At 55.6% G+C, this 16,002-nt stretch overlaps 2 protein-coding genes across 12 annotated transcripts in view; both read right to left on the bottom strand.

The window, feature by feature from the left end:
• The window catches only part of CUL9 (cullin 9), a 41,938-nt gene extending 35,718 nt beyond the window's left edge, over positions 1–6,220 (bottom strand). For 10 of the 11 annotated variants that reach the window (XR_005722715.1, XR_005722716.1, XR_005722712.1 and 7 more), the window contains exons 1-6: positions 6,152–6,198; positions 3,815–4,449; positions 3,109–3,263; positions 2,263–2,775; positions 1,628–1,763; positions 1,284–1,477 (exon numbers count right to left, since the gene is read on the bottom strand). Coding sequence is in view for 6 of the 11 variants with exons in the window: in XM_040249560.1 (XP_040105494.1) it covers positions 1,284–1,477; positions 1,628–1,763; positions 2,263–2,775; positions 3,109–3,263; positions 3,815–4,409 (1,593 nt within the window). In the remaining 5 variants the exon portion in view is untranslated. Of the gene's footprint in view, positions 1–1,283; positions 1,478–1,627; positions 1,764–2,262; positions 2,776–3,108; positions 3,264–3,814; positions 4,450–6,151 lie in introns of all 11 variants that reach the window. The other variant, XM_040249557.1, reaches the window with a different exon arrangement.
• A 598-nt stretch (positions 6,221–6,818) lies between these two features.
• On the bottom strand, positions 6,819–16,002 carry SRF (serum response factor). Its single transcript, XM_040249600.1, has 7 exons — positions 15,109–16,002; positions 13,102–13,368; positions 11,798–12,059; positions 11,122–11,241; positions 9,892–10,083; positions 9,475–9,551; positions 6,819–9,249 (listed from the first exon to the last, which is right to left on the bottom strand). The coding sequence occupies exons 1-7, from the start codon at positions 15,622–15,624 to the stop codon at positions 9,154–9,156; spliced, it is 1,530 nt and encodes a 509-aa protein (XP_040105534.1). The 5' UTR covers positions 15,625–16,002; the 3' UTR covers positions 6,819–9,153.

The raw sequence follows: 16,002 nt of genomic DNA on the forward strand, positions 1-16,002 counted from the left end.
TCTGAGGTTATTGATATTTCTCCCGGCAATCTTGATTCCACCTTGTGTTTCTTCCAGTCCAGCATTTCTCATGATGTACTCTGCACAGAAGTTAAATAAGCAGGGTGACAATATACAGCCTTGACGTACTCCTTTTCCTATTTGGAACCAGTCTGTTGTTCCATGTCCAGTTCTAACTGTTGCTTCCTGGCCTGCATACAGATTTCTCAAGAGGCAGGTCGGTCTGGTATTCCCATCTCTTTCAGAATTTTCCACAGTTTATTGTGATCACACAGTCAAAGGCTTTGGCATAGTCAAGAAAGCAGAAATAGATGTTTTTCTGGAACTCTCTTGCTTTTTCGATGATCCAGCGGATGTTGGCAATTTAATCTCTGGTTCCTCTGCCTTTTCTAAAACCAGCTTGAACGTCAGGAAGTTCACGGTTCACGTATTGCTGAAGCCTGGCTTGGAGAATTTTGAGCATTACTTTACTAGCATGTGAGATGAGTGCAATTGTGCGGCAGTTTGAGCATTCTTTGGCATTGCCTTTCTTTGGGATTGGAATGAAAACTGACCTTTTCCAGTCCTGTGGCCACTGCTGAGTTTTCCAAGTTTGCCGGCATATTGAGTGCAGCACTTTCACAGCATCATCTTTCAGGATTTGAAATAGCTCAACTGGGATTCCATCACCTCCACTAGCTTTGTTCGTAGTGATGCTTCCTAAGGCCCACTTGACTTCACATTCCAGGATGTCTGGCTCTAGATGAGTGATCACACCATCGTGATTATCCAGGTCATGAAGATCTTTTTTGTACAGTTCTTCTGTGTATTCTTGCCACTTCTTCTTAATATCTTCTGCTTCTGTTAGGTCCATACCATTTCTGTCCTTTATCAAGCCCATCTTTGCATGAAATGTTCCCTTGGTATCTCTGATTTTCTTGTAGAGATCTCTAGTCTTTCCCATTCTGTTCTTTTCCTCTATTTCTTTGCATTGATCATTGAAGAAGGCTTTCTTATCTCTTCTTGCTATTCTTTGGAATTCTGTATTCAGATGCTTACATCTTTCCTTTTCTCCTTTGCTTTTCGCTCCTCTTCTTTTCACAGCTATTTGTAAGGCCTCCCTAGACAGCCATTTTGCTTTTTTGCATTTCTTTTCCACGGGGATGGTCTTGATCCCTGTCTCCTGTACAGTGTCACGAACCTCATTCCATAGTTCATGAGGCACTCTATCAGATCTAGGCCCTTTGAGAATCCCAACTCTAACCCCACCCCAAACCCCCCCAGGCATCTCCCGTCTGTAATACCTCATCCAGGTTCTCCCGAAGACTCTGGTAAATTGACTGCTGCTCACATACGTCCAACTTCCTGATGAAGAAGAGCAGCTCCCACCACTCAGCCTGGGTCAGGTAGCCCAGTCTCTCGTTCTTCTGAGGCTCGGGCTGGAGGTATGGCAAAGAGTAGAGCCCATCCACCGGCTTCCAGTCCCAGGAGGGGAGTGCTGGGGAGACAGGCACCGGGGGCCTCAGCCTCCGCCGGGGGACTGAATGGGTTTCTGAACGTCTGGGGCAGCTCGTGGTCCTGAGAGGGCTGCATGCTGCCTATTCCTCCTCTGTTCAGACACCGTGTCCTCGTCTCCTCCCTGGCTCACCTGTGCCTGGCACAGCAGCCCCCGCCCCCTCCTCTGTAGCCGCTGAAGCCGTGTCCTCGGCAGTCTCCTCGGGACCCAGGATCTCCAGCATGTGCCAGTGCACCCAGTATGTGCGGCCTGTCGACCTCCAGAAGACCTGGTGCGGAGGAAGGGAGGCAGAAGAGGAGAGAGGGCTCAGCCCTGAGAACCCCGAGCTGGGCAAGCTGGAGAGGACAGCCAGATCCAGACTTGGGGCATAGAGCCCTCAGGGGCACACCAGCTAGGCCTGGGAAACCTCTAGCACACAAGGGCCCCTTCCCCCACCAAGGCATGCCCGCTTCTCCTCTCCTCCTAACCTGGAAGGCCTCTGCTCCCACACTCCCTCTGTGCCCACACCACTGCTGCGGGTGGGGATATCTGGATATATCAGTTCTGCCTCCCGGTTAAGGGAGTTTCTCCTTGACCTCACAGCCTACCCACTCCTGCCAGATTCTCCCAGCCCTCCAACAGCCCCCTCTCCCTCACTGATCCTCTTGAAAACATTCCAGTTCTCTAGGGGTTTTCTCCCTGGGTGGCCTGCCAGAGCTCCCAGCATGAAGCATGAAGCCCCAGCGATGCCCCACGCAGACAGACCCCCCAGCGGTGGCCCTGCTCACCTGCACAGGGGGCACGCCATTGTTGCTCTGCCGGAACTCGCCCTCGTCACCCGCGCTGATCTCCTCGTAGTCATCCAGCATCCGCACTCGCATGCCCGGCTGCAGGGTCTGCTGCACGTACTCACCGTAGCCACTAAGGCTGGAGAATTCAGCGCGCTGGCGGAAGGCCTGCCCTTGCCTCCTTGGGGTCGCAACGATGGTGGGGAGTAAAAGGCTGGGGCCTGAAATGCTGGGCTGAAAGATGGACCGGGTCGGCCGGGGTGGCAACGTGCCCTGTTGGCTGAGGTTCTGGGCCCAGCCCATGCTCCGCACCAGCTCCGAGATAAGGTTGCCCACAGCCATACTGAACTCCAGCTCCCGCTGCCCCCGGCTCTTCTCCCGGCCCAAATCCTCCCTCGAGGTTGGGGAGCCTTGGTCTCCGGCCCCCTGCTCTGGACTGTTATTCAGCTGATCCAGCAGGGAAGTGACACACAGGTAGCGTTTCACCAGGGAGAAGAGCAGTTTTCCTGGGATCTGGAGGACACAGTTCATGGTGTAACTTCCTCTTCTCCCAGCTCCCGCCTCTCTCCTTTCCCTCGACATCAGCCTCTTCAGCAAAAGATAAAGGGCTCATCCCCACACCTGCAGTTCCCAAACTGTGACTGACATAAGAAACACCCAAGGAATGCCTTAAAACACAGACTCTTGGGTTCTCATCTCAGAGACGCTGAGTGGGGAGGATAATATGAACCTTCATTTTAGTAGGTTCCCCAGGCAGCCCTGGCGCTGGTGCAGTCCTGAACCACATTTTCAGAAATCATGCCCTGGCCCTTGTACACAGCCTTTCCCCCACAGCTGCAAGGGTACCTGAGGCAGGTGAATGCCCTCAAAGGCCATGCAATGCTCCTCGGAAGACGTGGTCTCTGCGAACAGTTCCAGCAAAGTATAGCGGCTATCAAAATCCATGTGCTGCTCTATGCCGTCTTGTTGGCTCAGTGACAGAAGGACGTGAGCCCGACTCCCTGTAATGCACACCGAATCCGGATCTTCTCCTCAATCCCCACTACGCCTCTCCACATTGCCTGTCCCCAAACTGTCTATCCGAGACCCCAGAGGCTTTCAAACTTGTGGCTGAGACTCCCAGGAAGAGATACATTTCACATAGTCACCTGACATGAAAGAACACTATGTGAAACTGAAACATACACTTCATACTACAAAACTTACACTAAGTGCTCTGAGCTGACGTTTAACATTTAAAAAAAATGTTGGCTATAACTCATGAAAGTGATTTCACAACCAACTAACAAATCTCCAACCAGAACATATAAACTTATTCCTGTTTCTTCTCTGCCTCCGCCCTGAGAACAGACAGCTAAACCAGGTGCTATCATTCTATCCTGTTTCTGCACCTGTGATGGCTTATTAATCTACATTTTCCCTTTGCAATGAAATTGATGTCTACCAAATACTAGGTGCTCTTCCAGAGCTGGGAAACCCCTCCTCTTCCTGTTCTTACTCCTGTGGCCCCATCCTCTCCAGGGGCTCCCTTCTTCCCATGGCTGTCTCTCACCAGCATCGTGGGCTGCCAAGGCCTGCAGCATCTTGCCGGCACTCCGACGGATCTGAGGCTCAGGGTTGCACAGCATGTGCATGAGTAGGTCCAGGGCGCCCGTCTCCCTGAAGACCCCGGTAAGGGGCCCGATGCTGGCATAGGCGCTGAGCACGTGGATGGTGTGGAGCACAGCGGCCGTGAGGCTCGAGGTCCCACCTTCTGCCAGCTGCCGGGCAGCCCTGCGCACCAGTGCTCGCACGTCTGCCTCCATCTCTCCCATGGCTACATCATCCAGACTGCCTGGGTCTCGGGGAAAGCTTGCTGAACCCCCAGCTGTCTCGTGCTGAGGTCCCTTAGATAACGCCCGCTCCCCTAAAAGCATGGGGCAGCTGGCATAGACCTCAGGGGCTGACAGCCACATGAGGATGTGCTCTGCCTTGCCCTCCTCCACACCCGCTCTGCCCACTTCCCCACACTTCAGGACACTCCATCGGATCAGGTATTCAGGATGCCCATCCTGTCCAGGCCGCTGTCGAAGAAGCTCTTCGGGATATGCCTGCAGCCGGGGCCCCAAGGGCACCATGAGGTCCCCAGTGCGCCGTTCTCCCACCATCCTGACTTCCTGGGACACACAGGAGAGAGACAGAGGCACTGTGGGAAAGAGAAAAACCTACGTGAAGGGGGTGGAACCTTGAGGTGCAGACAGGGTGAGGGGTGACTGGTAGGCTGCATGGAATTTGGAAGCCAAAGAGAAAAGGCCAAGGATAGGATGGAAAAAATAACCTAAACACACTTTGGGATTTGTAACAAGGAGAACGGAGTGAAAAACAGTGATAGAAGGAAATGAAAAGGTTTCCGAAATGGAAGAAATTACAAGAGAGGAAGAGAAGAATAGAAAGCAAGGTAAGAAAAAGAGCTGATGGTTAATCAGGACAATTTGGGCAGAACAGGAGGGTGGCTGAGGGGTACAGATCAGGACTTAGAAGGATGACGTGGGTGAGCAGGTAGGACAGCAGCCTGTGAGACAGTGGGGCCAGAACAAGTCAGGAAAGTCAGGATGGGGAAGGGGCAGGACAGGGAGCATAAATGACAGATTAAAGCGGGAATGTGGGTATAAAGGGGTGGGTCATGGCAGATATTAAGAAGAGAGACTAAAGGAGGCAGATGACTGGATGAGAAAAAGGTATGAGAACATTGGGAAAGGGAGAGGGGACTAGGGATCCAAATAAAATTATGGGAGGAAAAAAAGCAAGTCCCACCCTGCCCTTATGCTGTATGTATGGTAAGGGTCTAAGTTAAGTAGATCTAGATGGAGGTAATAACCATGGAGTTGAAGGGTAGGGAATGAGGTCAGGAGACAGTAGAAGTGTTAAGAGAGGCAATACAGTACAGATTCAGATAAATGGGACTCTGAATTCTGGCTCCTTCACTTCTTATATGCATACTTTTGGAAAAGTCAATCTCTAAGCCTCAGTTTTCTCCTCTGCAAGATACTAATATTTAAACCCAACTTACAAAATTGTCATAAACACTTACTAAGATCACATATATAAAGCATTCAGAACAGCCTCTAGCATACAGTGAGAGTGCTCAGTAAACAGAATCTAATACTACTATTCTTAGCGAGGGAGAAGGTAGGAGCCGTCCCCAGGTAAGTAGAACGCTAATGTGTCAGAATAAGATTATAAGCAGGTGCGCAGTGACGGCTATGTTAGTGATCAGGGAAAGATATGAAGGAGTGTGGGGTCAACAGGGAATGGTGAGGATAAGAACGGGACAGCAAACCCAGATGAAGAAATGGTGATCAGAGCAGGGGTCATGTTGGGGTCCAGGGATAGAGGATGAGAGTAGAAGAAAGGCGTGCAGGGGAGGGGAAAGACGGATGTGGCTCTCGAAGGGGGTAGGGGTCCAGATAGCATGCGGGGAGGGGTGGGGGGGAGCGCAAGACAGGGAGGTAACCAAGTGATGTGCGATGGACAACTGATGAGCGGGATGAAGTAACACAATCGGAAAGGACTAAATGGGGGGAGAGGAAGGGCTGGAGAACAGGAGCAAAAAACTGAGATGCGGAGGCGAGGTCTTGGTTGCGGGGATGAGACAGCAGGTAGGCGTCGGTGGCAAGTCAGGCCCGAGCTTGCAAGCCAGCAGGGGCGGCGCGCGAGGCCCGCACCCGCCGCGAGAACGGGCTTGGGGGGCGGAGGAGGTGGTGGGGGGGCGCGGTCGGAAGAGGCTGACCCGACCGACTGGATCACGCGAATCTCGGCAAGACCTCGCTCCTGTCGTCAGCGCCACGGAGAGTGGGCAAGGAACCGGGGAAGGGACGGAGCAGGGGCGCGGAGGGCGCGGAACTCTCCACTCACCTCCCACCTCCCGGCTCGGCCCTCGCTGGGGCCCGGCGCCGGTCCCGCAGTGCTGGCCCCGCCTCGTCCGCGGCTCCCTTCCGGGTCACGCCGCCAGTGTGCGCACGGCCGGGCGGCTACGGGTCCCACCGCGGCCCAGAGCCGAGCGCGGCGGCGGCACCGTGCGCCAGCGGAGCATGCGTAGTACCTGCGTCTGGGGGCGCGCTGCCTTGGGGTCGTGGTAGCGTGGCCCGTTTTTCCGCAGGCGTAGGCCGCCCTTTCCGTTCCAATATCGGCTTTGAAGCCCTCCTTGCCCTTTACTAGGTCTGCCTTCTTCGTCTCCCACCGAAACGCACACTCTCATCCTAGGGCTGTCCTCTTAGTTTGCTCTAGGTCACGTGGCCGTGAGTTTCCCATACCCGAGGCTTTGGATTGGTTGCGTTCTTTTCCCTAATAGTAAAATTGCTTCTCTCTGTGTTGACTAAGCACCTAGCACAGCTGGGGCTGAAGATAAAGGCCCTAACCATCACCCCTGATGTGTTCCTTAAGTCAAATCAGTAGAGTTCAACAGCCCAAAGCACCCCCTTTGCGTTTCATTAAACAAGAACGTGCTTGTTTCTCAGCACGTTTGTGTTCATACCTCCCACCCTCAATATGGTAAAACAAAGGCAAAGACCCCACAGTCTGTGCACAAAAATGATACATTTATTGAAAGAGTATTTTTTTCTTAATACAAAAGAAAGCTCTGTACATAGGACTGTGACCATGTCCACTATTCCTGGGTCAGCATCCCAGGGGAAGTAGAAACACTAACATACACACCCCGCATCCGCGCACACACATTCACTCGGGCACACGCGCGCGCGCGCACACACACACACACACACACACACACCCCAGAGCCACCGAGGAAGGGAAACATCAAGGGCCGCTGCATGTAAAAATGCCACCTCATCCTTGACGCACGCATGTTCTCCCAAGGCCACGCTCGCACGACACACATTATAAGCACTTTGCCTGATTCACTCACTGGGGCTGTCTTTTGTGGGAAGGTGAGGAGGAATTCATCAAGGTCTCCTCCCCAGCGTGAGGGAGAGGGGAGTGAGTGAGTGATGGTGGAGTGAAAACAAAGAGTAGAGAAAAGGGGCTGGGCAGTTGCAGACCTGAGTCCCAAGCTCCCCCACTCTCTGACCCCTGATTTGCCATGCCCCAATCCATAAGCCACCCATAAGTCCCCTGCTGTCTTCTGGAGAAAGCCGGAAAGATGGCTTCCATCTTGGCACCCCAAATTGGGGCAAGACAGCAAAGGGGGTTAGAGGTCCGGAGGTTCTCAAACATGTCGGCAAATCGTCCCCATGATAATTAGGCTGTATGTATAAACTTCCCCCACCCCTTCACCTAATCACAGAAGCGGGCTTGTTTCTACTCAAGGCAGACCTAAGGGGTTATAAAACTCCACCCACCCCCCACTGCCCTGTTCGGAAAAAGCTCCCTCTCTGATACAGGTGGTGAAGGTAGGCTCTGACACAGGGTAAAAGACCCTCCCCCTATGTTGGCCCACCCTCAAGATCTACCCCAAAGGGGGCAGAGGGGGTGGGGCACGGCCCCTGTACAAATTACATAAATACTGAGGTTACACTTAGAAAAATAAAGTCATTTTCTTCAAGGCTTTTTGTCTTAATTTTAAAAAGTTACAGTAGCTGCTCACTCCCTGGGAGAGCTGCCATTTCTGGCTCCCCTAACCCCACACTCAGCCCAAGAGCTGCTCCCATTTCTTCTGCCCCCCAATCCTGCCTCTTGCCCCCTCCCAGACCCCACCCTGCTCACTGCAACTTGGGCCCCAGGCAGCTGCAGGCCTGGGGGCGCACAAGGCTGCAATGTCCATGCATGTGGCACAAATGAAGTCAGTTGCCTCTGACACCCTCCCACCCCCCACCCACATTTGGTCTCCCTCTTCCCTCTCCCTAGCAACAGCTCTGAAGGGCAAAAAGAGGCCCAGAGCTGTGGGTCACCCTCCCCACCCCGTTGGGGCATGGCCTGAGGGCCCCTCCCCCGGTTTTCTCCTGGAAACAACCCAGGACCGGGCAATCTCCCCCCCACACTGGCGAGCCCCAAGCTCATGGGGTGGCTCTGTCCCCAGAGGCCCAGCCAGTTCCGGGGAGCCTCAGGGCTCCCCAGGGAAGGGGAGCTTGGGCAGGGAGGGGGACGAGAAAAACGCCATAAAAAAAAGTTAAATATTTTAAAAATATATATTTATAGATTTGTTTTCACTTCGTCTCCTCAAATAAAAAGTTCAAAATCAACTTTAAGTAAAGCAGCTGGGAGGAGAGGGGGGAAGACAGGGGAACACGGGTGGTTCCCTCCAAGCCAGCAGCCCCTGGAGTTCCGAAGGGAGCGGCAGGGCAGGGCAGGTCGCCCTGGGAATCTGCTGTGCTGGAGCACAGGCCCCGCTGCTCAGGAGCTGTAGGGGCCACAGGCCCGGCTTGAGGGAAGAAGCCCCATCTCCCCAGCTGGCTCCCTGAGGGGCAGGGGGCAGGCTCTTTTGACCCAGCCTGTGGCAGACACAGTGCTGATGTGGGGTCAGCAAGGAGACTGGGGAGAGGGCAACCCCCCCACCCCGCCCCCGCACCGGCTGCTTCCTCAGGGGGACACAGTGCCTAGTCCCACAGAGACCTGTGTGTGTGACGGTGGTGGGGGGCACGGTCCCATCGGGTAAGCTAATACTCATGGAAAACACGGAGCCAAGCTGGCAAGGGGAGTCTGAGGAGGGAGGGCAGCCCCACCGGCAACAGAAATGGGAGGTGGAGCTAGAGGAGGGGAGGGGGCGGGAGGCCGGGGTGGAGGGCAGGCTGGCCCATTTCTTTGGCTGGAGTGAGAGGGCTCAGTCCTGTGGCTGCCCACGCTCCTCCCTGCCTCCCTCCTGCGGCCCGTCAACATGTGTGTAAAGAAAACGTGAAAAGGCAACAATAAATAAGTGGTGCCGTCCCTTGGGCCATCTGTCCAGGGCGGCAGGGCGGATCAGTCACTCTTGGTGCTGTGGGCGGCATCCAGGTTCACCACCTGTAATTCGGTGAGGTTGCTGCTGCTCCCGGCCTGCTGCCCTATCACAGCCATCTGGAGGGAAGGGGGTATGTAAGGAGGGGTTCGGGGGCTGGAACTGACTGGCCAGCTCAGGCTGCCCCCTGCCTGCCTGCCCACCTGCCCACCACCCAGGCCTGACCAGGAAAACAGACAGGCCTCCCAGCTAAGGATCTGGGCTTGGACCACCCAGTAATGAAATCCCCCAAGTCAAGATAAAGAAGAGGCTGGCTGGCTGGAATGGAAGGTGCCCCCACCTACCTGGTGAAGCTGAACTGCAGAAACTGGGATCTGCACTGTCCCAGATGGTGCTGTGAGGAACACCTGGGGGACGCCACCTGCATGAGATAACCACAGGAGAGACTCAAATCACTTGCTCAAGAGAAACTTCCAGATTTTGGAGGTGTGATGATAAGTGCACAAGTTGACTGGGTGAGTCTCAGATGTAAGTGCCCAAGTGTGAGTGTCCAAATGTGTCAGGTGTGCATGTGAGTGTGGGTGTTCGAGTGCATGTGGAAGCATCTGTGTGTGTATACATAGAGGTATATGTGTGAGCATCTGGTTTGGGTATGTGTGTGTGCATGTACGTTGAGGGGAGGCATGTGAGTGTGTGTGTGCATGTCTGTGTGTGTGAGGGAGGAAATGGTCCTCCTTTCTGCAGCCCTGCCCCTGACTCACCTTGCTCCTGGACCTGGCTGTGGGACACCTGCATGGTGGATGGCGCCTGGGAGAAGGCATTGAGCACAGTGAGGCTGCCATCAGCCAGGCCCGAGGTGGGTGCATACATCACCGCATGGGGGCTGGGATACATCATGTGGCCGCCCACAGTTGTGGGCACAGATGACGTCATGATGGTGGCAGGCAACGTCACTGGCAAACACAGACACATGTCAGGGAGGTCGGCACTGGTGATGACTGAGAGCCCCCATCTCACCCCCAGGAACTCCCGGCTTCCAAAGTCCTCCTGCCATTTCCCAGGTTGAAACCTAGACAAAGCTCCTTCCTCTGTTCCCTGTCATCGACTGAGAAAAGCCTTATTTTTTTCTTGAACACAACCACACCAACCTTTCAGTGTATCCTATCACATCGTTCTATTCGATTATCTATCTGCTTTGTTCCAAGACCCCAAGGCCCTGGGAAAAACAAAGATTACAATGACTGACCCAAGCCAAGGAGACTCAGATACTCTTCTCTGAGAAAGAGCCTCCATCCCATTTCTCATCTGTTCTTACTCCTCCTCCCTCTTCCTCAACATGCGGCTAATAACCAGCTTTTAAACAAGCACTTCTCCAATGTTAATGTGCGTACAGTCACCGGGGAATCTTGTTAAAAGTGCAGACTCCGACTCAGTAGGTCTGGGGTGAGGCTTGAGGGTCTGCATTTCTATCAAGCTCCCAGATGATGCTGGTCCTCCTTCCACAGACCAAACTCTGTGTAACAGGGTTGTGATTAACAAGAACTTCAAAGTAATTTTATTTTGGAAGTGTCTCATCATTTCTAAAATGACTAGAGACATGGAGGGGACTTATGATTACTCAAAAGCTAGGATACCCTCCCACAAGGAGACAACTGCTCTGTAAATCCTTCCTGGCAATTGAGCAAATATGTGTCTCTGGGAAAGGAACTTCTTTCAGGGCCTCAGGCTTTACACCTGAGTGAGAAGGAGAGTGGCCTCAATGGTCCCCAATTTCTTCCTGAAATCCACAGCCCCACTGCAGGGCAGGATTCAAAACTAGCCATCCTCACCTGACTTTCTCATAAGGATTAGGGAAAGGGTTAACCCCAAAGCCTCAGTCTCCACATTAAGAAATTTGCTGACCTTAGTTACAGGATGGATAATCCTGGGCACCTGCTGCTAGGTCTCATGAATGAGGCAGGGCAGGGAGGTGACAGAGTTTCAAGCTATACCTGTCCCGCTGGAGGAGGTCTGCGTGAGGTCTGTGCTGCTGTCGCGAGAGGGAGACGCTTGCTGTGGGGCCTGGTGCACCTGAATGGCCTGCACTGGGACCTGCTGGGCCACTGCCCCACCTGGAAGACACAGAGATTTACTCGTGCTCTGTCCTACCCACCACCACCACCACCACCTTCACCAAGCTCCCTCAAACACCCCCAGGCCCAGGGGCTGCCATTCTATCCCCAATTCCCATCACTATCCTTCCTGAGAGCCAAAGAGGCCCTGAGGTCCAGAATCTTATCTCCAGGGGCTTCCATTCTTGCCCTTCCCGCTTTCCCCTGCCCCAGACCCTGCCTCTACACTCTTTGGTTGACACAGGAGCAGGCACCCATCCATCAAGGACACAATCTGCCTTCCAGTCAAGGCAGGGAAGTGGTAGAATGTCTCCTGTTCCTGTGGCAGTGGGGGCACAGGGCTGGGCTTGCTAGGCAAGGCCCGAGTGTATGGTGGAAATTTACTGACAAGGACAGTTCAAGTCCCAAGGGGGAGAGGCATGCCTACCAATGGGACATAAGAGGCTTCTCTCAGGCTCTGGCCCCTGTTCATCCTCCTTCTGAGTAAGAAAAGACATTCTCCTTGCACCAGCCCTAAACCCCTCTTAGAATGCTCAGTTTGCCCCTTGTGACTCACCAGGCATGAGGGTGAAGCTGGTAGGCAGCTGCATGAGGCCTCCGGAAGAAACGGGGCCACTGCCTGTACTCTTCAGCACAGTCCCGTTGGCACTGCTGACAGCGCTGGGGCTGACGCTAGCAGACACTGGTGCCAGGTAGTTGGTGATGGGAAAGGAGGGGCCACTGCTGACTTGCATGGTGGTAGAGGTGCTGGGTGCTGTCTGGATGGTGGAGGTGGTACCCGGCAGGTTGGTGACGGTAAACGCCGGCTTCAGTGTATCCTACACACCCAGAGTAAAGATGGAGTGGTGAGCCTCTCCCAGATCCTGCTTCTGAGATAGATTTCTCAGTTTTTCAGGGAACTTAGGGTTTGAGAGCAATCTTGAGGGGTCTGGCAATGAAGCACCAAAGACTTTATACATTCAGCCAAATGTCCTGGGAATAAACTAACCCTACCACTAAAATATTGGGGAGTTTAGAACGCGGACTCTCCCCTCAGGGAACCTTTGTTCTTAGAAGAAGGAGAAAGCCACGAGCTGAGAACCAAGCCCAGAGAACTGAGTGGGGCTCAGATCCTGGAGGTGGGTCAGCGCCGGACGTTGGCTAAGCAGTGGAGCTCGAAGCCTCTGATTGGCGGAGGCGTTGCTAAGGCAAACAGTGCCGCTTCCTCCGATTGGCCAGTTCGTGAAGGGCCACCCGGAAGGTGGAGCTCCAGAGAGCAGTAAGAGGAGGAAGCCCCGCCCCCTCTCCTTACCGGGAAAAGGAAGGGGGAGGCGTAACCAGGGCCGGCATCCCTAACAGCCGAGTGAATACACTCCCTAACGTGCGCAGGCCCGGACATCCTGAAGAGGCAGGCGGCTGGCTAGTAAGGTAGTCTCCAGCGTAGCCAATCAGCCGGCCTGCTGACAGTGCTGGCTTCCCAGGACCCTGGAACCCATAAGTGCTCCCTTCCTATTCCTGGGCGACCCAGTCAGCCAGGAGGGCAGGGCTAAACGACGCCCCCGCCCCCAGCAGGGAGACAGCTGGCGGGAGGAATGCAAGAGCCCTGCCAGGCAGGCGGGCTGCAGGCGGGAGGCCGGCGTGGAGCCGGAGCCGGCCTTATATGGGCACGGAGGCCGCCCGCTTATCTAGGGGGCCGGCCTTCTGTCAGGATAGCAAGGATGGACACCTGTACCCTAAGATGTGGGGCACTAACCCTGCTCCACTCCACATCAGTAGGCACCTATCCAGCTGTCCAGGCTAAGGGAGAAAGACCCCTTCTTCCCCTCTCTGCTGGTCAGGTCCCTCCCCTTCCTTCCCCTCAGACAGGAGACCCAAACACACCTTGGTCTCCCCACTGCTGTCGGACTCCGACACCTGGTAGGTGAGGTCTGTCTCTTCAAAGCCGGTGGCACTCATTCTCTGGTCTGTGGTGGGGTCTGAGCGGGGTGGAGAGTCTGGCGAGTTGAGGCAGGTCTGAATCAGTGCCTTGCCAGTCTCACTGGTGATCATGGGCTGCAGTTTGCGGGTGGCAAAGGTATACACATGGCCTGTCTCACTGGCCACCAGCAACAGCACCTGTGTCCCTGTCAGCGTGGACAGCTCATAGGCCTGGGGGTAGGGGGGAGGAGATGGGTAGAACAGCAAAATGTTTAATCGCTACCTTCCTTGGCTAGCAGGAAAGAGGGAAGTACACAGTGATCTCAAGCTCCCACTCCCATAATGACCTTCCTCTCCAGTGACTCTAAGGGGGTCCTGTCTGAAGGATATCTGAAGGTTAGCTGAAGAGTAGAAAACCCCCATGCCCCTCCTTTGAGGAACAGCCCCACTGACCAGCAGATACCCCAAGCAAATAGTCACAGCTCCCGGTGACAGAGCATATAACCTCAGCAGACACAGAGTGGCCCAGGGAGCTGCTCCTCACTACAGCTTGGTGCCAGAGCCTCAGATGGCTCCCACCACCTTCTCACCATCACAGGGACCAGGATGAAGTCGCTACTACACTGAGTGTCACATAGATGTCAGGGATAAGGAGCCACCTAAACTCTAAATGTCCCATATTTCTTTCCAGAAACTGCACAGGCACTAACCTGTTGCCATTTTGTCCTGCTCTATAGAACTCTGCTCCCCCTTTTCACTTTCTTTGTTTCGATGCAACAGTGTCTGGAGTGATGGGAGATGGCAGCTACATTAGCAACTACTACCCTACCATAATACCGACTCGATGGACATGAGTTTGAGCAAGCTCCGGGAGTTGGTGATGGACAGGGAAGCCTGGTGTGCTTCAGTCCATGGGGTCACAAAGAGTGGGACATTAACTGAGAGACTGAATTGACCCTCCCATAAAGCCAGGAAGGGGCCTTCAAGGATGGCCCCATAAGTGGCATCCTCACTCCCAATAAAGTTCCACAACCCACTGGAAGCAGCCTTGGTTTCTATATGGGATGGATATAAACACCGGCCAATGTTTCCAGAGTTCAAGCTTCTTGTTTCCCAGTTCCTCTGCTTCCATTCCTTCCCATATCTTCTATAGCCCAAAGATGACTCCTTGCCTCATTCTTTTCACTGGATAATCAGCTAGAAGAGGAGGCATTGCTAGGTACCTCTGCAAACCTTCTCCCCAAACTCCGTGCACCGATTTTTCCCTAGGGCTGGAAAGCCCACTTATCCCAAGGGCAAATGGTTCTGAGGCCTGTCCTGCAGGGAGTGTGCCAGCTTCCAGTAGATGCATGAAGACCCATGGCCATCGCAGGACTTGGTTTCTAATGCTCAGGGTAGCATCCGTTTTCCTGCCCTGCTCCCTTAACTGGGGCTCTTGAGCCCCATTTGGTCATCAGCCCTGCCTGTCCTTCCAACCAACACCACTCTAGCGATGCCCACCTTCCTCCCACACATGTTCGCTCATTGTTGTTACACAGATCTAGCCTCCTCGCCCCCATACCTTCTTATCTGTTCCCTGCTTTTCCGGCGCCTTCCCCGGAACACCAGAGAGCACTGGACCTACTGACCCCCCGGCCTCATTCACCACCTCCCCGGGAGCCCCGCAGCCTCCCATCACCACTGTTCACTCCTCCGCTCTGCAAGGGCCGGGTTCCTCTCTCGCGCCCGTCACTCCCACCTCGGCGCCTTTCCTCTCTTTTCCGGACATTCGCGGCATCTCCCCTCTCCCCACATTTCCCTGGCGGCCCCTCCCCTTTCACCCTCCCGGGGCAACAGTCAACCCCTCCCACACACCTCCTGCGGACTCGCCGCCTCTCACCTCCGCCTCGCCTCTGCCTTCCTCCCGGGTTCCCCTTACGCGTCCCCACCCTCCCGGGCTCCCGTTGGCCGGCCAGCCTCCCAGCCCGGTACCTTCTTCATGATGCCCGTCTTCCTCTTGCTGAAGGTCGTGTAGCGCCGCAGCTTGTTGTCGATGAACTCCATCTTGATCTTCACGCGGCCCCGAGTCTTCTTACCCGGCTTGGCCCCGCTCACCGCGCCGCTCACCGGCCCATAGCCCCCCGTGGCCGCCGCCGCCGCCTCTGGCCCACCGACCACCACACCGAGCTCCATCTCGCTCAGGCTCCGCTTCAGGCCGCGCCGCTCGGCGCCCAGCTCCTCCTCTTCGCCCGACTCCGAGTCACCCTCGCTGCCGCTGTAGAGGGCCCCCGCGGTGGGCGCCGGGGTGGTTGTCGCTGCTGCTGCAGCCTCCCGCTCAAGGCGGCCCGGCCCAAGCCCCGCGCCGTTCCCGGGGACCCGGCCCCCGTTAGCCCCTCGAGTCCCGCCGCCTCCACCGCCCGGCCGCCCCGTCGGCGTCCGGTTCAGGCTGCCCCCCAGGGCTGAGCCCCGGCCCAGCGCCGCCGCGGCCCCAGCTTGGCTCGGTAACATGGCGCTCAATGCAGGAGGGCGGACGGGCAGTCAGCGAGGAATCGGAGCCGCCGCCGCCGCCGCCATCGGCTTCCCGGCTCAACCCGGTGCTCCCGCTGCTGCTAATGTCGCTATCGCTGCCGCCGCTACCGCTGCGAACCCGGGGCCCCTGCACGCCCGGGCCGACCTGGGCCCTCACTTTCCTGCCCCTGTGGCCCGGGTTGCCCCAGGCCGCGCGGAGCGCCCCCTGTCCGTACGCTAGGGCGGCGCGCCCGGCGGCCGTCAGCGTCCCCCGGGGGGCAGGGGCTGCCGGCCGCGGCCGAGACGGCGGGTGGAGGGGGCCGGGACCACGCGCTGGCGGCGAGGGATCCCCCGACCCTTCCCCCCATATAAAGAGAT

Source organism: Oryx dammah, unplaced genomic scaffold (assembly GCF_014754425.2).
Source record: "Oryx dammah isolate SB20612 unplaced genomic scaffold, SCBI_Odam_1.1 HiC_scaffold_11, whole genome shotgun sequence".
NCBI lineage: Eukaryota > Metazoa > Chordata > Mammalia > Artiodactyla > Bovidae > Oryx > Oryx dammah.

Excerpts from the sequence above, each read along its gene's own strand:
- SRF (XM_040249600.1), bottom strand. The coding sequence starts at position 15,624 with ATGTTACCGAGCCAAGCTGGGGCCGCGGCGGCGCTGGGCCGGGGCTCA. Across the intron at positions 13,369-15,108 it reads AGACGGGCATCATGAAGAAG|GCCTATGAGCTGTCCACGCT; the intron begins GTACCGGGCTGG and ends CCCTACCCCCAG. Across the intron at positions 11,242-11,797 it reads CAGCTTCACCCTCATGCCTG|GTGGGGCAGTGGCCCAGCAG; the intron begins GTGAGTCACAAG and ends TGTGTCTTCCAG.